We start from the raw sequence: 24846 nt of genomic DNA on the forward strand, positions 1-24846 counted from the left end.
ATCGTCATTACTATTATATCAATATATAACAATCAGATTGTGGTCAGGAGCGTGAACTGAATCAATTCAAGAAAGTGGTGATAGTGTTGATGGTAATAAATATAAAGATAATTACATGGAAAAACACTTATAAATATTTTAGTAATTTAAATCTATTGTGCACAACAATTTTCAGATCAGGGTTGGCAAGTGGTGGCTCTGTTGCTTGGAGAGCGCCCCCTTCTGGCAGCTGACTCGCCAAAATCTTGTCTCTTTTAATGCACAGTATAGACACAGGCAAAGGGTGGTCCTGTTGTTAGGGGGCTGCTTCTCTCTGACAGCAGGTTCTCAAGAACACCTGGCCTCCGTTAATGCACAACACACACAATGTAACAAATTATTATTACCATCAACACCATTAAGCCATCATAATTTAATACAATTGTCATGCTTAAATAGTAAGTTATGGTATATTGTACATAATTGGAAGTATTATTCACAATTCTTAACTAATATATTGATATATGATGATATACGATGGTTATAACAGTAATATTTATATTAACAAGTATCATAAGCATAGAATTAAACATCTATATTGCATATGTGTGTAATGTACTATACTTAGATGTAATTATTAAGGTATATTGTACGATATATGTCAGATATTGTATATAAATACATTTTTTATATTGGTAACCATTCATTAGGATGAATGGGGGTGGGGTTAAATAAGTTTGTCTTCTTCCCACTCCTTTTCGAGCTATAATAATATACAAACTGTGAACATGTCTGAAATATATTTATAGATACTGTTATTCCGATTGTTTCTTTTGTTTGTTTTTTTTCTACCCAGTGTGGGTATAATGTATAATATTGTACAATATATTTATTTTTCTGTGTACAATACTTTTATTTTTTTATGGCTCGAAATAAAGTAATCAAATCAAATAGTCAGGATGTAAAAAAAAAAAGTGCATTAAGTAAACCTTCATAAAACTGAAATAGTGTTGTAATGAGTGGATTAGAGGTGTGGCCCCTTTAAGAATGACTGGTCTCTGCTGAACTGTCTACATCGCTTGTGCGCCATGAGTACCTGTTATTTTTAATTTTCTGTTGCTCATTTAAGTTGTTTCGGTTTAATAAGTAACACTGTTGACAGAGGGATGTTTGTGGAAGACGGTTATAAGCGTTCATCTTGAGGTTGGAATAAAACACGAACTAGGGCTGGGCGATACAGCTAAAAAAATTATCACGATATAATGTTTCATATTGATCGGTATCGATAATTATTGAAAAATGAGTAACCTTTTAAAAAAAGACCAGTAGAAAAAAATGTTTGAATTTAACCAATGCATTTTTAATTAAGGCAAACAACAAATCATTTTAAAACCAAATAAATGTAAACACATCTATCTTATATTTTATATGAATATTAAATAAATAAGTGTTAAAGAAACTTGCTGCAATTCTGGATAAATTGAGAAACTTTTGTTTCAAACTGAGATCACGATTCTGAATGACAACTAAACGAAAAATGTAATTTACTAGAGGTTCTGACAAAATATTAATTGCTGCAGTCTATTTTAAACTAATTTATTTGAATTCATTATTTTTTAAAAATGTATGATTCAATGACTTGCTCATAAATGCTCTTGTTTCGTTACTGGATTAATCAGTGTATTTGAAAATCTGTTGAATGAAGATTCAATGTCAAATACTTGCATTTGTCGAGCATTTTTTCTATCGTTATCGATTAAGACGTACCGTCGATAAATATCGATACCGTTTTATCGCCCAGGCCTAACACGAACTGTGAAAATGGTTCTGTGAGTCTGACTGTTCCCTGCTGTAGCTTGAGTTATGGCATTGTCCGCTCAGAGACCGCGACGCAAGCACTGCCTCGACTGCACAAAACGCTTCCACAACGAAAGAAAGCGGCAGTCGTGCGGTGATTTCACCGCTTGCTGCATCCCATGTAAAACTGCCTTTAGGCGAGCTGCCTTTCCTCCTACCTCACGCATTACAGTAGGCTCTGCTATAAACAATGTACTGTAGTCAACTCAAAAGTTGTTTTCAAGTGTCTACTATACTTTGAGAACTCGAATTATTTTATTTAGCTTACAAACAGCACTACATTTATCTAATTCATTACTCCCTAAAACTAAAATGCACCCACACATTGGCTCTGAAAGCTGGATGCCCTCTTATATTTTCTGCTATGCTCACTCCTGCTTGCTTCTGAGACACTGGCCATTTGTATATGACGGGCAACTGTTAGCTTTGTAGACAGCGAGTCCGCGACATCCGCGGGAGCAGAGGAGGAGGTCGTTTGAGACACAGAGGGATTTGATGACATTTTAATGTAATTTTAAATCAGTTTAAAACATGATTTTAATAATGTATCTACACTATCGTGAGCTATCGCGATCAAAGTAACTATAACTGTGTTGTTTCTGCACAGCCCTACTGATGTGCACGCAGTAGTTCTCAGCAGAGCAGTCACCTGATAAACGAGAAATACTTGTCCAGCCTCTGATCTTGTTGTTTCTCACAGATATGCTAAGAAGGACGCTGACCTCGCTGGCACTCAGACCCGACTGAAAGAAGTTGAAGCCCTGCTGAACTCTAAAGAAGCGGCGTTGAACACTGCTGTGTCCGAGAGGAAGGCTCTGGAGAACACTTTAACAGACCTGCAGGTCCATGTCCAGGAGGTACATGAGACACACACGTGTAATACTGTTAATGAAGCACATGAAATACCAGTGTTTCCCACACATTGATTTATTTGTGGCGGCCCGCCACAGTATTCACGTTGGCCGCCACAGATAGGCACTGCCCCCTTGCCATCAGCTTCAGCATCTTACACAAGGGGTGTGACTTCAGCACTATATTTAGCAACATTTTTAGATCCCTTTAGTGCCTTTTTTCCATGAAAGGTACAAGACAAATCTAGCAACTTTTTTGGATAAACCCTAGCTTTAATTAAGTTGGAAGATGTTGCCAGTACTGTCCCTGCGAGCACGAGGTCTGACTTTCCTGGTGCAGGATCGCCTTTCTCGGCGTCTGTTCTGTGCAGTGAGTGGCAAAGATGCAGCGCATTCAATTGACTGTATGCAGGCGACTTGTCAATTAATTAGTACAAAACAGCGTTTCCAAGCACTTGTAACTGTTACTGACAGTTTGGGCTTATAAACATAAACATAGTTTGTCTGTAAATATGCACATAGTTTGTTACTCAGACAGTGTGCTGCATGAGACAAATAACCAAAACCACTGCATATGGGGCCATTCACGTCGCATTTAAAAACGCGTGGGAAAAACCTGTCCATGTTCCTTTTGTCCAGAGTGCTTGCTCTAAGCAATCACAAACCGCGTTCTCCACATGAACATGAGGAAGCCACTCTTTAGTGTAGATGAATGGTGGATTTTTTTTTTTTTTTTTTTTTGGTCAGATGATGTCACGATTATAATGATTTAAGGAGTATAGTGAGAGTGACTCCTGGGGCTGTATTCACAAAACATTTTGTCTTGCCACTAAGAGTTTTCCTAAATGGCAGTAAAAGTTCTTAGTTAAGCGTTTTTATCTTAAAACCTATTCACAAAGCTGCTGAGACAAACTATTACTAAGGAATAGAGAGAAGTCTTAAGCTAAGAGTAAGGGTGGGGTTGACCTTGTTGCTATGGACTATGCCCACAGTGATTGGCTGATAAGGGAGGAGTCTCTGTCAGCAATTTAATCATAGAAATATTGTAGAATGAGGTATCATGTTGCCATATTCAAATAAAGATTTTAAAATAAAAATGTTGCCATATTCAAATAAAGGTTTTAAAATGCAGGCTAAATGTCACTAATAAAACTAGTAGGCTATATGTTCAGCTAATTGTCCGCCTCTTACATCTCGCGAGATTGCAGAATTCAAGCGACAAATGTTTTATAAACAGTTTGGGAGGAGCGTGTTCAAACGGTCTATCTAATCAGCTTGAGAGGAGGTATATATACACAGACGAGAGCTGACTCGCATAGTTACCTCGATAGTTTTCCGCATCCCTCCGCCACCCTGCTCTTCACTCTCGGCTGGGGTCCTAGGGATACAGGGAGAACTCTAGATTTGGGCTAAATTCCAAGCTCAGAGCCCTCGATCCCCTTGGACAGCACACCAAATACGCTTTTTTTTTTATATATAATATATATATATATATAATATGGGCCCAGGTTAACATGTAATATTAATGGGTTGTGTTTAGCCACTATTTTATACTTGTTTTATGTCTGACAACAGAAGCAAAAAATATGTGTAAATAATGGGAACAGCTTTATTGGGCATTCAGTTGTATTACAGTATGTGACAGGTCAGAGAGTAGGTGCAAAACAGATGCTGAACTGCCAAAACTTGTCTAAACTCAATGCAATGACATCATAAATATGCTAATTAGCATGTGACGTCATCTACCGCCATGGAGCATAATGTGTCTATAGCTACACGCTCCCAAATAATCTAGGGCTGCAACAACTATTCGATAAAATCGATAATAATCGATAATGAAAATCGACAATTCTCATTAGATTAGTCGGGTCTGCCCACCATGCACGGAAAACTTCCGCAAGTCACGTCAAATTACAGAACTGAATAACACATTTCTATGGGCAAAAATGCATCTAAAAATAGTGGAGGAAGCAGAGTGAGCTGCTGCTGCAGGAAAGGTACCTGATCCAAGCTGCCCAAAACATGATAATTCTTTATTTTAAGCTTCAAGCTAATGCATTAGCTTAATGGCTTGCCCTGTCAGGTGCCTCGACATGCATGTGCATCCTCAGCGCAAAACGTTCTTTCTCCGGCTATATCCTTATCTGTAAATGTTACAAATTCATGTGAGCTTTTCCATTTTGCATAAAGGTTCGTCCTGACAATCTGCATTAAATTCACAAATATAGTGTCCTCAAGGCTCTACTCTGGCTCAGATATTGTGTGTGCGTGCTCCGTTATGGACGGTTCGTTTGTGGGCACCAACCGACAGAAACATAAATCAGCGCCTAATGTGATTTGTCGTTTAAATCACGTCAGTTGATCTATAACACGCGATGGGTGTTGCCACCACTGCTAAATTCAAACGTGCTTTCGCGCTTTGGCAGTGAAATTCAAAAGGTTCAAATCGATCGCCTTTCATATCTTAAATTTTATGGACATTCTAACTTCACTCTATAGGCTATATCATGCAGTGAGATGTTGCCCTGCATTATATTCATCATCAGTCAACCGTATAAAATGTCAGATGACCTATGTAGGTCTAGGGGTGGGGCAAGTGCATTAAAAATTAACGCGTTTTTTCCCCGTAATGAATTAATCTAATTAACACGTTAAACTCCCAGCCCTAATCACAACTATTCAGCGTTTTCAACCACAAAGTTTAAGTTTCAGACATTTAAATAGACTACTAGCCAAAATACTTTGTGTAATAAATTCTGTTGAATTAACTACTAAATACACAATACTTCATTATCGAGGAAAAACAACACATTAATAAAATATATAATCCTAAGCTATGACGAAAAAATTATAGAGTGTAATTCAGCAGCAAAAAGTAATTCTTAAATCTTTGGTACATGTTAATAAAAACATTCTACAATTTTTATAAGAATAGTAGTAACGTATGAATTCATGAATGTATTTTATATTTATATATGAATGTAAAGAATTAACGCACATGCAAGAAAGTATGTGAACCACTTGCAGAATCTGTGAAAATGTGAAGTTTTTTTTTAGTACTGTCCTGAGTAAGAAATTTTACATAAAAATATAGTTGACAAGGGAGGAAAAAAAAAAAGCTGAATTTATTAAAATGGCCCCGTTCAAAAGTATGTGAACCATTGGTTCTTAATACTGTGTTGTTACCTGGATGATCTGTGACTGTCCCATGTTTGTTCTGAGCAGCTAAACTGAGCTCTGTTCTTCAGAAAAATCCTCCAGTTCCTGCAGATTCTTCAGTTTTTAAGCAGGTTTTTTTTTTTTTTTTTGCATATTTGAACCCTTTCCAGCAGTGACTGTATGATTCTGAGATCCATCTTTTCACACTGAGGACAACTGTGGGACTCAAACACAACTATTAAAAAAGGTTCAAGCATTCACTGATGCTCCAGAAGGAAACATGATGCATTAACCCTTTAAGACCTATGGGAGTATCTGCACTCCCGTTTGCTTGTCTCGGTTTAAGAGCCAATTAAAAACTGAACCCATATAGGTAGCACAGTTCTTTTTGCATACAAAATCAGAGACTTAACACGTTCAGGTCAAGCCTCCAACATGCTCCTGTTGTATTGTTTTCACCCTCTGAGTAATATGAGTTTACAACAAAAACGGCACAGCTGCTAACTGAATACAAATATGTAGATTTCACATGCTCATAACTTCATGAAAAATGCACAGATCATAGAAAATGGCACACCATTATTTAAAGCAGATTCTCATGATTAAAATGAACCCGAAAGCACAAAAACATGTCTCATTTTTCCAGGATGCAGTGTGTATCCAGTGTTCCCGGAACCATCCATGTTCATTTTCCAACGTGGAATAACACAAAATGGGTATCATTTTAAAGCTTAGAAACTCAGCTGCTTTTTTTTTTTTTTTTTTTTTTTTTTTAAGATAAACTCCTAACGAGTGCTGAGAAGTGCCTCTAAAAAACAAACAAAACAAAACCAAAAAAAAAAAGCCTTCAGGTCTCAAAGGGTTAAGAGTTGGGGGGTGAAAACTTTTGAACAGGATGAATATGTCCCAATTTTTCTTATTTTGTTTAAATATCATTTATTTTCATGTAGTACTGCCCTTCGTAAGCAACAGAAGATACTTGCATGTTTCCCGGAAGACTAATTAAGTACAATTTACCTTGATCTTTAAATTCAAAAAGTTTTCATCCCCCTGCTCTTAATGAATCATGTTTCCTTCTGAAGCATCAGTGAATGTTTGAACCTGTAAAATGTTACTCAGGAGACGTACGTCTTATTTTGTTAGTTATTCATGTTTTCACAGATTCTGCAAGTGGTTCACATACTTTTTCTTGCATGTGTGTGTGTGTGTTTATATATAATATATATAATATAAGAGATTACGGGTGGAAATTCATATCACAATATTTTCCACCATTATATTTTTTCTATGAGAAGAAAAAATTGACATCACATTTTAGTAGACCTTAGTTAAATTGCTGGCAATATGTGTCTTATCTAGGGGGTGGGAAATGGAGTCTTTAGGCACCTCAAGATCCGATCCAATTCCGCTTCTAGGAGTCACGATTCCAAAAATTCCAAAAGAATTCTTGATGATTTTTTTTTTTTTCCCTTAATTAATTTGCTCAATTTTTTTAATTACATATGGAATTATAAGTAGCTTCCTTTTGTAAATAATTAAAAGTTAAATACATTAGTACAACTGTATGCTAATAATTTTATTTAGGGACATATATAAAGTTTCAAAACAAGTGAGTCGCCTAGTAAATAATAAAGAGGAACAACGAAACATTACAAACAATAAACAAAGAGTGCTTTCAGAACATTTACCTTTCAAGAGCTGTGAGTGATTATTATTGATGCCATAGCGGGAGGTCTAATAATCTGCATCCAGACTATGCACAGATCTTTTTTGAAATATAAGAAGTTTCTGTCCTGTATGTTTAATACTTTAAGACATAACTGACTGTTTATATCAATTTCGCATCATAAAAGCATTTTGAGAAACAAGTACATTTAAGCACTAGTCGCACACAGCCACATGCGTGAGCGCGCTTCACAAAGCGAATGTGAGAATTTGATATTGAAAGCAGCCTTCTGTCATTGAATTTAATATTTTAATATATAAGCCCACAGCATTCCAAACAACATAAATGATGCCTTCGTAGAGCATTAGTAAGGAAAATAGGCCTACCGGCGGGCGAGACCACAAACGGCAAGCGTAACATCAAGCAAAGCGCGCGTTCCTCACAGCTCTTTCATACTCTGTGTGTGCAATGAATCCCGCGAATGTAATTTGCTTCAGCTTTTCCGAACTTTCCGAGCTTCATGCTCAACTTCAGTAGGAATTAAAATGCTCGCTCTGCTCCGTGCCATGGACACACACCAAGCACACGGAGCGTCGTATCCAGAATCTTTGCGTCTATGCATCGATTTTTTTTTTTTTTTTTTTTTTTTCTTTTCTTTTTTTCCTCCCACCCCTGTTGTCTATATGCACGCTTATTTGTTGCTGTTGTGTTTTTGAGTAGGCAGTTTGTGCTCTATTAATTGTTTAATTGTAATTGTTTCAATGCTCTCGGTGTTTGATTACTAATGCCTGTGTAGTAAGGCGTTGGACACGGTAGATGACAAAAAGTTAAACGTTCAGCCTCGACTCTGTATTGTCATTACTAGTGTTAAAAGTTGTAAAGAGTACAAAATTAAACAAAACGATACAAATGCAAAATTACCTTTTAGTCTCCAGTGCCACCATTTTCCAGAACAGCAACCCGCCTGGAGTCTCCAGAAGTACAAGGTGTCAGGATCTCAGAGACTTAATAAGAATCACAAGCTGAAGTGTTGTGAAATGCATGAAGACTGTTTATAGACAACCTGTCTGTCTGAAGGCTTTATAGACCAGCACCAGTTCAAGTAAGACAACAGGGAGTCGTGCTGTGAGCTGCTACTAACAACGAGCAAGTCGGACTAGAGGTCTGCGCGGGACTTTTTTTTTTTTCGTCCTGCTCCCGCCCGCTCCCGCAATGGTTCTATTCCGCACGCACCTGCTCCCGCCTAAAATTCACTCACCCGCTGTCCGCATATAGTGATTTTCTTCCCGACCCGACGGGTCCCGCTGAAGATCGTTTCCAGAATCTCGTGTTTAAACTTCCCCTAAAGAAAGAGAGTGATTGGGGATAACAAATATAAAATCTTGCATATACAAGATTTGTATTTGTTATTTGTCTATGATGCCGTCAACACCCTAAAAAATGTCAGAGAGAAAATGTCACAAAGAATATTAGGCTAAATATCACAGAGAAAAATAGGCTAAATAAAATAGCCTACAACATGTCCCTCAACATGTCCCCCCCTTTGGCTATGCCAAAATTACATAAACGAAAACTGTTGGCTTACTAGCTATACTGCAAAATGAAATCTTTTTTTTTAACATCCACGCAAGAACAGAATGACGCTGACTGACGACCGTTTCAGAACGTCTCTCCTCCAAAATCCGATCACAAAGGTTGAATGTTCTCTGAAGGTGCACTCGCGCAGACCTCTAATGCAAAGAACATATCTTGTCAGGTTTCTAAGGACAGGGAACTGGTGACTGTGTGAACACCACCACTGCAGAAAGTTTTGTTCACTTCAAGTTCAAGCACAGATGCGCTGATGTCAAAGCATCTCGGGAGCAACCGGGTTATTGTCAGACAGCCCGCTCCCACCTAAAGTGAACTAAAGTTACCGACTGCAATCCGCCTTTCATTCAAAATTTAATCCTGCGCAGCAAGAAATCTTATCGGTTCCCGCGGGAGAGCCACGGGAATGCAGACCTCTAAGTCGGACCTTTCGGGGTAGGAAATGGATTTAAATCCAACTCTCAAAACTTACTGTCAGATTTTGGAAGATAAATTCTTCAAACAGTGGTACGAGAGGATGTTGTGCCGGTCCTTCAAGAGTCTATCTATCCAATCTATGTCTATTAAGCCTATTTAAAAAAAAAAAAAAACAGTCTTCATGTATTTCACAACACTTCAGCTTTTGATTAAGTGGGGTCATATTTCATGATTCTCTACCATCTCTAAGTCTCTGAGATCCTGACACCTTATACTTCTGGAGACTCCAGCTAGGTTGCAGTTCTGGAAAATGGTGGCACTGGAGACTAAAGGGTTCCTAATGGTTTCACACCTAATGCTTCACCTTAATTCCTGATTTTTTTTTTTTTTTTTTTTTTTTTTTGTCTTTTGTCCCATTTTACCTGTAAAAGAAAACCTGCCTAATAATTATGCACACCTGAATATAAGGTGTTTTTCACTTCCAGCCTTCTTTAACAATTATATATCACTTATAATATATTTTATATCACAAAATTAATAGTAGTTAAGATTTGATGTGGATTGGAATTGGCAAAATGTGAAGGGGAAAAAAATTTTCAGAATATCAACTTGCATAATAATATATGAATATAATACAAATATGAATATATGAATGTATTTTATAAGAATACAAATAGTAATTTGTAATTTGTTTTTATTAATGTTTAGATTTTATAAAATTACTCTGCAACAAAGTTGTTTGTTTTTTTTTTTGTTTTTTTTCCCAAGAATTACTTTTGCTGTTGAATTATGCACTCACTTAGTTTATTTTCTTTCTCATAGCTTATGATTATTAGGGTTGGGTATCAAGAGCCGGTTCCATTTTAGAACTAGTTCCAAATTTCAAAGAACCGGGAATTCGATACGATGCGTGCATTTCGATTCTGTTTATCGATTCCTGACTTTTTTTTTTTTTTTTTTTTTTTTCAGTCATTCTCATACGGCAAACGGCAGTAAGCATTTTACAGTTGTATCTATCTGCTAGGACCTGCAACAAGGACCTTATCTCATCACGCACATATGCAGTTCATTACGGTACTGACTTTTAATCTGAAGGATGCACCGTGTTTAAGAGGCCGTTCACATCAATATTACTGACGCATTTTAATCTTACATTGTCTCCAATAGCAACTGCCTGTTATATATATATATATATATATAAATATATTTATTTTTTTTTTTTTTTTTTTTTTTTTTGTGTGTGTTTTGTGACATCGCTGTAGCACTTCAGTTCAAACAGAGGCAGAGCGCACGTGAACCGATCATCTCTTCCGCTTTACAGCACGAAATAAACATGAATGGATGTAGGATGAATGAATACCGAAGATATGTTGAAAGATGCAGTACAACTTACTGAAATCCGTATCATGTCATATGTAACATTTAATTGATCGATCATTGTTTCAACCACGGAAAAGTGTCAATAAAACAGCTTGTAAAAATGTCACATTTACCGTAACATTTACCTCAGAAAAGCCGTTCAATGTCGAACTCGTTAGTCAGCTACAAAAATTAACTTAGAGAGGAGCATTTTGATATATCCACTGTGACTATAGTTGCATATTCATGTACTTAACATGTGCTTCAATAATAAAACCTTTTTATGATGGCCACCATTTAAATGTTTAAGCCGATATTAAAAACGAGTAGAAATATAATTGTCATAAATTATAACGTTACTATAAAAACTTTTGTGTAATTTATATGTAAGTAGCTTACAAATCAATTAATTTTAACCTTTAATATTATAATGATTTACCAGCTGTGGTTCCCTGTATAGTTTAGTTTTTTTTTTGTTGTTGTTGTTTTTTGTTTTTTTTTTGAGGAAATGTGCCATATACTTTACCTGATGGGCCCCAAATTAATCATCATTGAATTGAAGGTAATCAAATTGAAATCAAATCACACGCTTCTGAATTAAAATCGAATCCAATTTGTGTCAATGCCCATCCCTAGTGCCAATAAATTTATTTACTTATTTATTTTTTACTTGAAGCAAATGTTTTTTTCCATTTATTTTCTTGTCAGAGTGCACCAGAATGCTTAGTTTACATGTTAAAATAAAAAAAAAAATTGTAGATAATAATAAATAATAGTCTAAATGTGGCAAAGTAAAAACATTATTTTTGAAGCATTTGCTTTTTTTTTTTTTTTTTTTTTCCCCTTCCTCAACATAAAAAAAATATTGGAATCGGAACCGAGAATCGATAAGAACCGGATTCAAGAATCGGAATCGCTAAAATTAAAACAATACCCAATCCTAATGATTATATATTTTTATTAATTTGTTTTTTCTATAATGAAGTAGTGTGTACTTGGTGGATTCTGGATTTTGTTTAACAAGTTCATGCTGTATATGAATGAGATTTTATGGCTTTTTCAGTGATTGGCCAGTTTGTTGTGATTGTTTCAGTTATTTACTGAATTAAATAAATAAATTACTTTATTTAAAGGTGTTAACTGTTAGTCATCATTTTGCAGCGCAAGATTATAAAGTATTTAGTTCATCACAATTAATGAATGAATGAAGTGCACAAAATATGCATGACAAAGCCCTTTATTTTACAAAAGCAAAAAAGTTTTGTCATAATTGTGAGAGTACACAAAAGTAGACCCTTAACAGTTTCAGTATTGGCCGGCGCTGTACACGTGAGCAGCACGACATGCGTGTGATGCTGACGCAGGAGCTTTTCAGTTGATGAATGAACAGAACATGTAGCGAGCCTCTTAGCAATAAATCACAATAATCTTTGTGCTTTGTTACTTTTGATATGAAGCAAAGTCTCAGATTTCAAATTGACGTCCATCTCATGAGATTCAAAAAATAAATACCATTTTGGCGCTTTTTAATGTGGCATGACAGATCGCTGTAGCACCTCAGTTAAAGAGAAGCGGCAGCACGGAGCGCATGTGAACATCCTCTCCTCTGCTTTAATACCAGTTACAGCACAAAATAAACCTGAATATCATCTGAAGGTATGTTAAAAGATACAGTACAACTTACCGAATTCTGTATCATGTCACATGAAATCGCTCAATCAGTGTTTAAACCACGGAAAGACGTCAATAAAACAGCTTGTAAACAATGTCACGTAATGTCACATTTACCTCAGAAAAACCATATCCAGTGACCTTGAGCTCATTACTCAGCTAGAAAACTGAACTCTAGAGAGCAACATTCTGATAAGAACATTAAAAATTACATATTCATTATAATTTTTAATGTTCTTCAATATTTAATGCATGTTTGAATAAATCAGTTATGACAGCCACAATTAAAAATTTAAGTTTATTTTAAAAAAAAAAAGAAAGAAAACGAATTGGAGTAGAAATGATTGTAATTCTAAACTTTATTTATTATAAAAAAAAAACATCGAGTGTAATTTAAGTGTTTGTATATAAATAAGTTAATTTTAACCTTCAGTATTATAGTAATGTAGTACCAACTGACTCCCATGTGTAGTTTACAACATTAGGTTGAGTGTTTTTTTTTTTTTTTTTTTTCCTCTAGAAAATTTGCCACTTACTGTATTTACATCCAAAATAATCGGAATCGAATCGCAAGCATGTAAATAGAAATCAAATCGAATTGTGAAAATTGTCAATACCCAGCCCTAGTGTTCACTCAACAAAAGCGTAGGAGATTGACATAGTATAAGGTGGCAAATATCATCCATATCTGCACCAAAAACACTCTGCAAAATAGTCAAATAATTATGACAATCGTAGGGTCACTTCAAAAGGTCTATTGTTTCATGACTTTTCCAGCATACATGTTTCGTTTCCACTGACAATGACAAAGTAATGTTTGTGAGCCAGTCTGTGATGTAGTGTGTTTGTCGTTCAGCTGGAGGAAGGGTTGAGCTCTGCTAAGAAGCAGCTGTCAGATGAGACACTGCTGCGCGTGGATCTGGAGAACCGCTGCCAGAGCCTCGTGGAGGAGCTGGACTTCAGGAAGAACATGTTTGAGGAGGTCAGTCCCATTCAGCATTATAAATGTCTAAAACAAACCAATGTCTGAAAGATTAAAAAAATATATATATGTCCTCAGTAGTGAGCATGTGCATTCCTTATGATTTGGAAGCACACTGTGATTAACTCAAAAACAACACACTGAAGTGCCAAAATTAAAAGCTTCATTCTGATCTGTGTGATTGTGAAAGACAATCCCAAGACTGGACACTCGTTTATCAGTGAAGGAAAGAAAACCTTAAATTGAGGATTCTGAATCTCAGAAACCTCAACCTCACCGCTAGTGCTGGGCGGCATACCGGTTCATATGGTGTACCGGTTTCAATTTCGAGACCGATATGTATTTTTCAAAAACCGCCATACGGGTGTGTAGCTGAAACAGCTGCTGTATCTATTCAAGGGCCATGAAGAGTGCTGTGTAGACTAGAGTGTATAGAGAGCGGATTTCTATTAATTGCATACCCTTCTTACACTAATGGAAACAACTTTATAACACAACAATAAATAGCTCACAAAACGATCTCTTTAATACTGCAAATACCATGTAGAGCCATATGGTTTCCACGATGCAGAAATCATGAATGAAATCACAGAATCCAGTCACAAATAGAACTTGCTGTATAAAGCAGAACGTCACAGAATTTGGCAATTTTTGGATGAATAAATCAAAAGTCGGGCTGTACAATGAATCGATACGGACTAGTGTCTGTGAATATTAAAGCTAAAAAAGACTGCTATTGAAATCTGAAGTCTATGAATGAGCGCCGGATTTTCGTCAACTACTACACACACTGAAGCACGCGTGACGCTCGCGATGATTTCAGTGTCTGCTGTCTCACTCGCTATACATGAACTTCATCTGCAGAGCTGCTCTTAGGGTCACTTTATGAACATTTCACAGTTTAATTTGATAAAACTATTGACATTTGTCATATCATATACACAGGAAGTCAATGGTCTTCACGACCCTGTCAAAATAAAAGTTCGGTATAACTTGAAATAATAGAAATATACTATTGTACAATCGAGTATACTTTAATTGAGAATAATAATAATAATAATCATAATAATAATAATCACCGTTAATTAAAACACAATCTCAAAGGTCTTCATGAAATGACAGAAATTGCACAGTAAAAATGTAGCCTACTTATTAATACATTTAATTAAATAATTAAATTACTTGATTACATTTTAAATTAAATTGTTAGCTTTATGAACTTTGATTACAATTCATTTTTAATTGTCTTTTACAATGTTGTTTTATAATATTCCCTGTACTCAAAATATGACAAAATAAAGGTCCAGTGCAAAAAAACGCGACATACCGTGAAATCGACAGAATCTTTATAAAAAAAAAATAAATAAATAAAAAAAAAAACCGTGATAGAAATTTTTGGTCAAACCGCCCAGCACTACTCAATAATTATTCATAACTCATTATGATTATTAATTATGATTAACTGATTTACATATTCACAATTAATCAGATTAACTGGATGTAGCTACATTAATATTACAATCAATTAACCTGTTTGTCCAGTGAACACTCAGTGTTGATTGTTTATTAATTCTAAGAAATTTCCAGGTTATGGAAAAACAACATTTGTATTGTACAGTACTACTCTCAGAGCATGTAGTCAGGATCTAAATCACTTAAGAGGCAATTTATTAGCAGACGGAGTCAGGACCAAACATGTATTGTGCACAATCTTTATTAACTAACTCACAAACACATAACATACAGGCAAGTCACACACACGTTGGTAAGAATGAGCAATGATAGAGTTGAGCCGGAAGTGGAACTGTTGATAGTTATAGGAAAAAGTCAGACAATCTGGAAAAGAATCATCAGTTTCCTCAGTAATAAAACACCTTTGCTGACAAAGGTAAGTTTTACAAATCAATACTAAATCGCTGTTTAGTGTTCAAATGTATGATACTTGCAAGATGCCTTTAGGCTGAGGAGCATCGGATCTGCAGGCTGGGTTGTAATCTGGATGGTTCGGTCCGAAGTTGTTGCCAGTATCTTCTGCGTTAGATGAAGTACTATGAAACAACTTATAGATGAGCACATGGCTGGGTTGTAGGCCGAGGCCTGCAGGCCTAGGCCTACAGGCCTGCAGCAAGAAGGGGGTCTCTTCAGTCGTCCAAGAAGCAAGAAAGAAAAAAAAAAAAGGGAGTGGCATTGTTCACTGGCTTTTAACCTCTGGTCAAAGTCACACCTCTTAGTTGTTGACCGGACCAATGAAGATGTTGTATTTCCGGGCGATAACACGCCTCCTGTCAGGGCTTTTACGATCGAGCAAGATTTACTGGCTGAGTTTTTGAAGAAGAACTATTAAAGATTCTTGTAATACTGATGTGTTGCACAGGTATGGACATACCGCATACACAAGCATTTAAATCTTCGATACAAACCCATAGACACTAAACATGGCATAATTGAAGTTACCTTAAATGTATCATAAAACATGCGAATACAATGAGTGCAATACAACAACAGCAATAATGGATACCATTTCCTAGGGATGTGCATGTTTATTTATAGAACGGTCTGTCTATAAATTAATGCAGGAAAGTCTGTGTTCTGTGGGGAAAATGCAGGAAAGATGCACGTTTCTGTGTCTCTTCTCTGCTCTTCCATGTGGCAACCACATTCTTTAGCGCAATAAAACTTGTAACAGAGAACTTCTCGGGGGATGGGGGACAGGCCCCAGAGTGCTTTAAACAATTATTGGTTACCTATAACAAATAATTGTGTCTGATTTGTCTCAGTCGTTACAGAAGTCATCTGATTTCAATGAGTAAACAAGTCAGAATTTAATGTCTGAAGTCTCCCTATACTCACAATGCAAACATCCTAAGCATGTAAATGGTCATTTATTGGAGTCTGAAATTGTCCCTGCTTTTTAGAAGTATGAGCAAGTTACGCTCATTTTCATTACAGTAGTGAGCATCAGATCAGTGGATATAAACTGTCATGCTAGTAAAAATATTAGACAAATTACACTGTCCTGTTTCAGGATGATAAATTCCCATGCCTTTTGTGTCCATAAATTGATGGCAAATGTTTCTCAAAGAAAGCAATGTGTAAATAATAAGAAAGTTAAATATTATTTACAAAAAAAAATATTATTTATTTCTACACAAAGATGCGTCATATAGCCTACTGCTCTGCTCTTTGAGAGGGATGTGGGACACGAGCAGGAAAGAGACCATTTCGCTTTAATAATATCTTCATGTTATCTCCTGATGTTACAAGGAACTGACACTTGTTGTAAAAGGTCTGAAGAGCAAGTTGTATCTTCACACATTCAGGCTATATTTGATTTAGCGCTGCCAGGGAAAGCGAAAGCTAATTTTTATCATTGCAAGAGACATCCGCTACTATTGTAAACAGTTCCACACGTGTTCTGACTAGGGGGCGTTAATAGTTAATGCATAGGCACTGACATTAGCCAATCATAACAGTGGACAGTTAGACTGAACTCATAAAGGGGAAAATGGCTAATTGGGCCCAATTTGGACATTTTTCATTTAGGGGTGTACTCACTTTTGTGGCCAGCGGTTTAGACATTAATGGCTGTGTTGAGTTATTTTGAGGGGACAGAAATATACACTGTTATACAAGCTGTACACTCACTACTTTACATTGTAGCAAAGTGTCATTTCTTCAGTGTTGTTACATGAAAAGATATGATAAAATATTTACAAAAATGTGAGGGGTGTACTCACTTCTGTGAGATACTGTAAGTTATCTGATTAATATCATAGGATGTGTCATAGAATGGGCTTCAGTTTATTGGTATAAAGTTACTCTTCACCTCAGGCAGCTATTCTGTTTAGATGCTTCTTTACTAATAACATTGCTGCATCATAATCATAATCTAACAGTATTCTAATCACGTGTTCATGTTTTCATGCCATTTTTATTTTTAACATTCATTTTCATAACAGTCTTCAGATATTTTCATTATCTCCATGATGGCCATGCCCTGCCCCCTGCACACACCCCGCCCCTCGAGTACTCGATTACTTGTTTTTAAGGACCTATCAATGATCGAAATGAAAAATTGCCAAAAATGCCCATCCCTGATGAATACTTAATGACAGAAATTTCATTTTTGGGTGAACTAACTCTTTAAAGCTACAAGTTATTCAGTGAAGAGCGGTTAGTGATTTTTTTTTTTTTTTTTTTTTTTTTTTTTTTTTTTTTTTTTGTCTTTGTCTTTGTCTTTTGTTGTTTGCTCAAGATGACAAGCGGCAGCAGGTTTATTAGTCTGCTGTCACTAAGACCTCATGCTTGGATCTAGAATACAGACACCATCCGGTTTTCTCCCAACTGTTTACGTTCACTTAAGACATAATCGACTGTAAAGCTTGTGTGTATTTGACAGTTTAAGTGCAATAATTGAGATATGCAGGTAAGCCTATCTCTTACTAGCTGGCCTGTTACACACGCAATGCGAGAGTGAATGGCTGTGTATCACAGCTGACTCACAACAAAATAATGCTTTACGAAAAATAAAGCGCAGATGATGAACAAATGACAAGGAAGCACAAAAAAAATTAATGTACAGTACACAATAGTAAATACAAACAAGAGTTTGTTGTTAGTAGCCAACAGCACAGCAGCTCCAGACGATCAATGACACTCAAACCCAGTGTTACTCACGTGTGAAGCTGAATCAAAGCAGCCTCCTGTTTTCAGGCCTTCCCGCTTAGCTCTCTCCAGTGCTTTGATAATATTAACGTGGGTCCTAAAGATATTGCCCAGTCATAACCCTTCATTCCACTGAGATTCTTCTGAGCTTTTCTCTTTTGTATAGTCTCATCTCTTTCTTTAGTCTTTCTTCAAATCTCCCTCTTGCTCGTTCTCTCTCCTCCATTATACGCCCCCAATGCTATTGTTTGCTGGTGTGTTGGTCCGACTAACTTCCAAACAGCGTTTTTCAAATATCACTTACCCCACCTTTAAATGGGGATTTAAGTCGACAGAAAGACATTTACCCTACTTTAGATTTTCTTTATATGAAAGGAAGACGACTTGTTTTTTGCACAAATCTTTTTAAAATCCACCATGAGTCTTTAGTTGTAAACATCACTTGATCACTTACTAATAATATTGAATAATCCCATCTCTGTCATAATAACTGCTAATAGACTTAATATTTAAAACATGAGACATGCGGTTTCATTTTTAAAATTGTCACAGGGAAAAGTGTAATCAGTTATTTTCATCTAACATCCCTAAACAGAATATGGCGCAGTGAAGTGCTTTAAACTGTAGCTGATTTGTGTGATTGTTGACAGGAAATCAAGGACACGCGGCGCAGACATGAGACGCGGCTAGTGGAGGTAGACTCAGGCCGTCAGATGGAGTACGAGTTTAAACTGGCTCAGGCGCTTGCTGACATGAGGCAACAACACGACGACCAGATCAAACTCTATAAGGAGGAGATGGAGCAGACATACGTGGCCAAGGTGAATTGCACACATTTACAATAGCACATCCAAACAGATGTCTTGTGACATTTCTGCTGCATGTGTGAAGAAGTGTTTCCTGAAGTTTGACTTCCTCTGAAAGCTTATTTAGTTCCTCTTTGCATTTCACTAAAACTTCTGAGTGTGTTTCAGCTGGAGAACGTCCGTCTGTCATCAGAGATGAACAGCTCTTCAGCCAGCATGGCCCGTGAGGAGCTGCGGGAATCCACGCTGAGAGTTGAGAGTCTGGCCGCTCAACTCGCAAACCTGCAGAAAGAGGTATGTCTTATAAGAGTACATCAGCTGACAAGTTTCATCTTTTATATACTGAGGCACTTACCCACACTATTAGAGACGAAAGTCAAGTTCCTCCTAATTGTTGGTGCTCCTTATTATACCTAAGACAAATGAAGACTTGGAGAAAAGTGCCAGAAGTGTTAAACAATGATTGAACATTACAATGATGTACAAATTAACCATGTCCTCTTTTCTTTATCCTCTATTCATAACTGTTGCTTAAAGGTATGAGGTATATTATGAGATGAGTTAAATGACCTAAAACTAACATAGGGTAACATCTGTTATTTTTTTCTAATATTCTCCGGAGTTGTATTTGTTAACATTTGTTAATGCACTGTGAAGTAAAATGAACAAACTATGAACAGCTGTATCTTAACTAACATTTACAAAGATTAACAAATACAGTAACAAATGTTGCTCATAGTTAGTTCATGTTAGTTAATACATTAACTAATGTTAATAAAAATGAACCTTATTGTAAAGCATTACCACAAATTCAACACACATAAGATTGAACACGCATGTAAGATCCAGACAGGTGAAACAATATTTTTGTAAGTTGGATTCATAAAGACTTCATTTGTTTCTAAAAGAAGGATTCAGTGATGGATACATTTTTAACAGTAATTTGTGCAATCATAATGCAATCGATAGTCATTATTTTGATCAGTAAAGTAGACATCAGCGTATCTGAATAATACATTTTTGTACGCTTCTGTGATAATTGGAATATTATAACAGAAATGATACTGTTTGTTTGACAAGATTGTTTGAAGCTATTTATATCTAAACATGACAACTCTCTCTCTAGATCAACGGCAGTGGGAATGCAGATTTGAATGTCGCAATTTTATTTTTGTCAAAGGTTTAATATCGAATCGTCATTTAGGAATTAGATCATGTGGGGTGATGAAATCGAGAACGCGATCTTTTAAAGATCAGTAATCGTGCAGCTTGCCTTTGTGCATCTCTCTCTCTCTCTCTCTCTCTCTCTCTCTCTCTCTCTCTCTCTCTCTCTCTCTCACTCACACTCACACTCACACTCACACTCACACTCACACTCACACACACACACACACTCACTATATCTGATGTATATGAGTAGCACAAGCCGCGAGGGCTTTTCAGTACATTCATTGGTATAATGTTCATGAGGTGAGACGTCTATTAAAGGATACGCTCCTCGCAACCCATCACACAAGAACCGTTTTCAGAACCGGGCTGAAAAAAAAACACTTTTTGCCTGGAAGACGTATTGTTTCATACAGTCATGTGACCACGATAATATCGAGACAATTTTGCTATCGCAATACCACGATATTGATAATACAGTTACATCCCTAGTTTCCAGCATTCTTCGAAATATCATGCGTTCCACAGAAGAAAGCAAGTCATAAGGTTGAGTAATTGATAACAGATTTTTCATTTTGGGTGGACTATCCCTTTAAGTAATAAGTGCCTATTTAATGTGCAGTTAGATTTAATTACTTTGCTTGTTTTTCCTTTAACAGGCGCATGCCTGGCAGGATCAGATCAGTGAACTGGAAGCTGCTCTGAGCCGTGAGAAAGATTTGAGTCGCAGGTTACTGGCAGAGAAGGAGCGAGAGATTGCTGAGATCAGAGCCAAGATGCAGCAGCAGCTGGATGAGTATGAGCAACTGCTGGACGTCAAACTGGCACTGGACATGGAGATCAACGCTTACAGGAAGCTGCTGGAGGGAGAGGAGGAAAGGTGATGTACGCCATCACTGTTGCCCTTCAAAACGTTTGGTCAAAGGCCAAAACCTCTTGCATGAACAGAGATGAATGTTAAAATCCCTAAGAATCATCATCAAGAATAGTCTGTCAGCACGAGCCACCAGATCGTAGTGACCGTTAATATCAAGAGAATGTTCCTAGGTGTAACATGCCTCATCTGATGGACCTCAAATTAAAACGGAGACTAGGAACTTCTCATGTGCCATCATCTTCTCTTTTTTTTTTTTTTTTAAACACAATATACAGTCAAACCAAAAATTACACTTTTGGTTTTTTTTATTTTTTTTTTATATATATTTTTACTAGTGGGTGCAGGACACTATAGTTCATTTATGTAAGTGAAGATAGCAAAATAAAGTAAACTGACACATTATACCCAAAAATTCTTCATACAGTGGACTACCAGTAAAACTGATAAATTTGGAACCAAAAATTTAGACACCTTGACCTGACCATGTTTTGCTTAAGTTGTTATCTGACATAATTAAGATAAAAAAAAATTCTGACAGTTTATCTCTGAGATCGTCTCATTTTATTACTTTTTTTTTTAAACTATAGTGAATAAACTGTATTAATGAAAATGTTCAAGGTGTCTGAATAAACTTTGGTTTGACTGTACATTTCCTTATACACATACTTCTGTTTATCTCTTAGCATGAGAAAATGTTTAAAACAGGCTGATTTGTGGAACAGCGCGAGTCCGCCTGATGTAGTGTTGTCACATTTTGATGTATCGATATTGAAATATCTGAAATGATTCCAATACTCCTTTCTGCAGTATTGATACACCAATACCAGCTCCACTTTCTTGCTCTCCTTTCCGACAGCGAGTTGTCACGCACCCGCCACCTCTCATTCAGTCATCTCATTCACTCCGGTTAAATAGTGTTGGTGTGACCGGGTCTGAATTTCGGTGTGGGATTGCGCGTAATTCTACTCATTCCCATAGATTTCGCACACGCATCCGAAAGCGTGCACACATAATAAAGCCACCTCTGACATACAAGTTCCAAAATTAGCTTTTTCGTAGCTTACTAATGGTCAAATACGCCCCCCACTTTCAATTCTTTTCCTTCAATGAAAGGTTATATTTTTGCTAATTTTATGAATTAAAGATCAAAAGGATAAACAATGCAGACTTATTTTTACAGTCATCTTTGATCATATTTACCAAGGGTGCCAATAATTCTGACCACAACTGTACTTGTTGGTCCAATTCACTGCCATTATAAAGCTTGGATGTGTCAGGATATTTATTAATATAACTCCAGTTAAACACTTCTCATACAGACCCAGATTACAGACCTCTCATGAGCCAGCTGTACATTGCGTTATTCAGAGAGACTTTGCAGCTGAACCATAATCACTGTATATGATGAAATGTATTTAAGATTAAATTGTATTTAATAATTTTATTATATAGGCCTAATTTTATATATGGGTTATATAATACAATTAATGTAACATTAATTATAGTCTTGTTGAAATTTCATATTTCTATAACTTCTTGACACGATTGTAAGGCTGTACGTTTTTGGTGAAATAGTGATTTGTTCTTAAAATCGTTCCTACGCTCATTTCACACAAATTTGTGCGTACCCATGCTTGGTGAATGAGACCCATTGAATTGACCATCCTTCGCTCTTATCTAGGCAGAAGTTCTTGTTCACCTGGTTCACCCGTTTCTTTACATGAATCGTTGATTAGCTTTAGCTTAATGGCTCATCGTGAATTCATGCTAACATCCGGTCTCCTCTGTCAGGTTGAAACTGTCTCCCAGCCCCTCGTCTCGTGTGACGATGTCAAGGGCGTCCTCCAGTCGCAGTGTTCGTACCACACGTGGGAAGAGAAAGCGTGTGGATGTGGAGGAATCCGAGGCAAGCAGCAGTGTTAGTATCGCTCACTCTGCATCTGCCACTGGAAATATCTGCATTGATGAGCTGGATGTGGATGGGAAGTTCATCCGCTTGCACAACAGCTCTGAGCAGGTGCGTTTTTCTAACTGCAATCTCGCACACAAACTCATTAATGGTATTTATAACATGATCGGAATAATCATTTGGTTGGATTGTATGTTAAAATGGTTTAATGCATTAGGGAGTTATAGCAAAGACTTTAGAAAGATGCTGCACTCGATTTACTATGAATGGGAGAAAGTGCAACACGCAATATGGTGGAATAAGTCCCGCCTTCTAAATAAAAAGACCAATCAGTAGTCATCGCATCACTGCAGCTGCCGTTAGAAGCTCTGGTTGCTATAGAAACAGTCACCCCCGGTTTCACCCCCAGTCACCCCCTAAGCTAGTCCTAGACTAAAACCTTGAAACCGGGCCTCAGTGTTCTGAGACGCGCGCTTATGACGGCACATGCACATTGGCTGCTCCAGCCTGAAAAATAAGCTTTTTAATGCTATTTGAGCATAAGAAACAACATTTATGATTCAGTTGTTGTCAGATTTCATTGATTTCAAATATAAAATTTAAATCGTAAGCTTGGTGAACAGCTTTGAAGAATTTGATGTTTTCCCCATTCAAAGAGCTGCATGACTTGCATGACTGAAATGGCTGCCCAAGAGCCATTTCAAAGATGGCCGCAAAGTGAAATGACTTGTCTTAAAGGGATTTTGATTTAGACCAAAGTTTGGATGGGCAGAGATGAAAATATTTTTTTTATAAAATAATGTATTCGTAAATGTTGAAATTAACAAAGATTAATAAATGCTGTAGAAGTGCAGTACATTTATTAGTTCATGTTAACTAATGTAGTTAACTAATGAAACCTTATTGTAAAGTGTTCCCAAATAATTCTTCTCAGAATAATTTCTCTATTCAAAGCCAATAGCTTCATGGGCAGCACTTCAACATGAACTCAGGTCACCCAAAGCAAAGTCACGCTACAAGTCCCCGCTCGTGGACCTTTCCTGAACCCGTCCCCCTGTCTCTTCTGTTTACTCCTATACCGTTTAATCGCAGTAACGGCAAACAAAATCTTTTTTTTTTTTTTTTTTTTTTTTTTTTTTTTTTAATTTCTCAAAGTACTTTATAGCTACAGTTTTGGCAAATGTATTTTATTTTGCTGATTTTTTTTTTTTTTTCTTTTTTTTTCGGATTTTTAAGACAAGGGATACAGAATGATTTTTATGTAATGTAATGTGACAGAAACAGCAGTTACAGTATCTCTTATTGCCCTAGTGTACCTTTAAACACTGTAGCAGGCATCACATGGATGAAAAATCCATCAATATGGAAATCATATGCAGATGAGGATATGCATATCCATTACTCTTACGATATGATAGGTCATCTGGAACCAGGAACACTTCCCATAACTCCCAGTGTACTTCAATCCTTTAAAAGTGTAACTTTGCTGATTTTCAACCTGATTTGTATTGTTACAATGTCAGTAGTATGTGTAAATGAACAACGTTTACTTGTTCTCCGTGTTACTTGGACCATGAAATTCATGTTTATTTGTCAGAAAAAGTCCTCCGCGATGACGTGTTTTGCTTTTGACTGTTCCAGGGCTTTCGTGAAAACTACAGATTGTACTTCCGCATTTTTGTATCCCCATCCACACAGTCGGATCAACAGAGGGTTATTAACAGAACAGTTATTGTAAGAGTAGGTTTATCACTGAAAATTGTATTGTACTATGTCTGCTCTTTAAACAGCATTGTTAGAAATGGATCACTATGGCAACAGCTTTCTTATCTGTATGTGGAACTGACAGAACTGCAGTTTCTTTCAGTTATTCCCCTCCGCTTGGCATAAA

At 36.6% G+C, this 24846-nt stretch overlaps 1 protein-coding gene across 1 annotated transcript in view; it reads left to right on the top strand.

The window, feature by feature from the left end:
* The window catches only part of lmnb1 (lamin B1), a 34277-nt gene that overhangs the window by 5973 nt on the left and 3458 nt on the right, over window positions 1-24846 (top strand). The window contains exons 3-8 of the mRNA XM_051908831.1: window positions 2537-2693; window positions 13406-13531; window positions 18847-19017; window positions 19171-19296; window positions 20829-21049; window positions 22838-23063. Coding sequence (XP_051764791.1) covers window positions 2537-2693; window positions 13406-13531; window positions 18847-19017; window positions 19171-19296; window positions 20829-21049; window positions 22838-23063 — 1027 coding nt within the window. The remainder of the gene's footprint in view (window positions 1-2536; window positions 2694-13405; window positions 13532-18846; window positions 19018-19170; window positions 19297-20828; window positions 21050-22837; window positions 23064-24846) is intronic.

This window comes from Ctenopharyngodon idella, chromosome 10, assembly GCF_019924925.1.
Source record: "Ctenopharyngodon idella isolate HZGC_01 chromosome 10, HZGC01, whole genome shotgun sequence".
NCBI classification, from domain to species: Eukaryota; Metazoa; Chordata; class Actinopteri; order Cypriniformes; family Xenocyprididae; genus Ctenopharyngodon; species Ctenopharyngodon idella.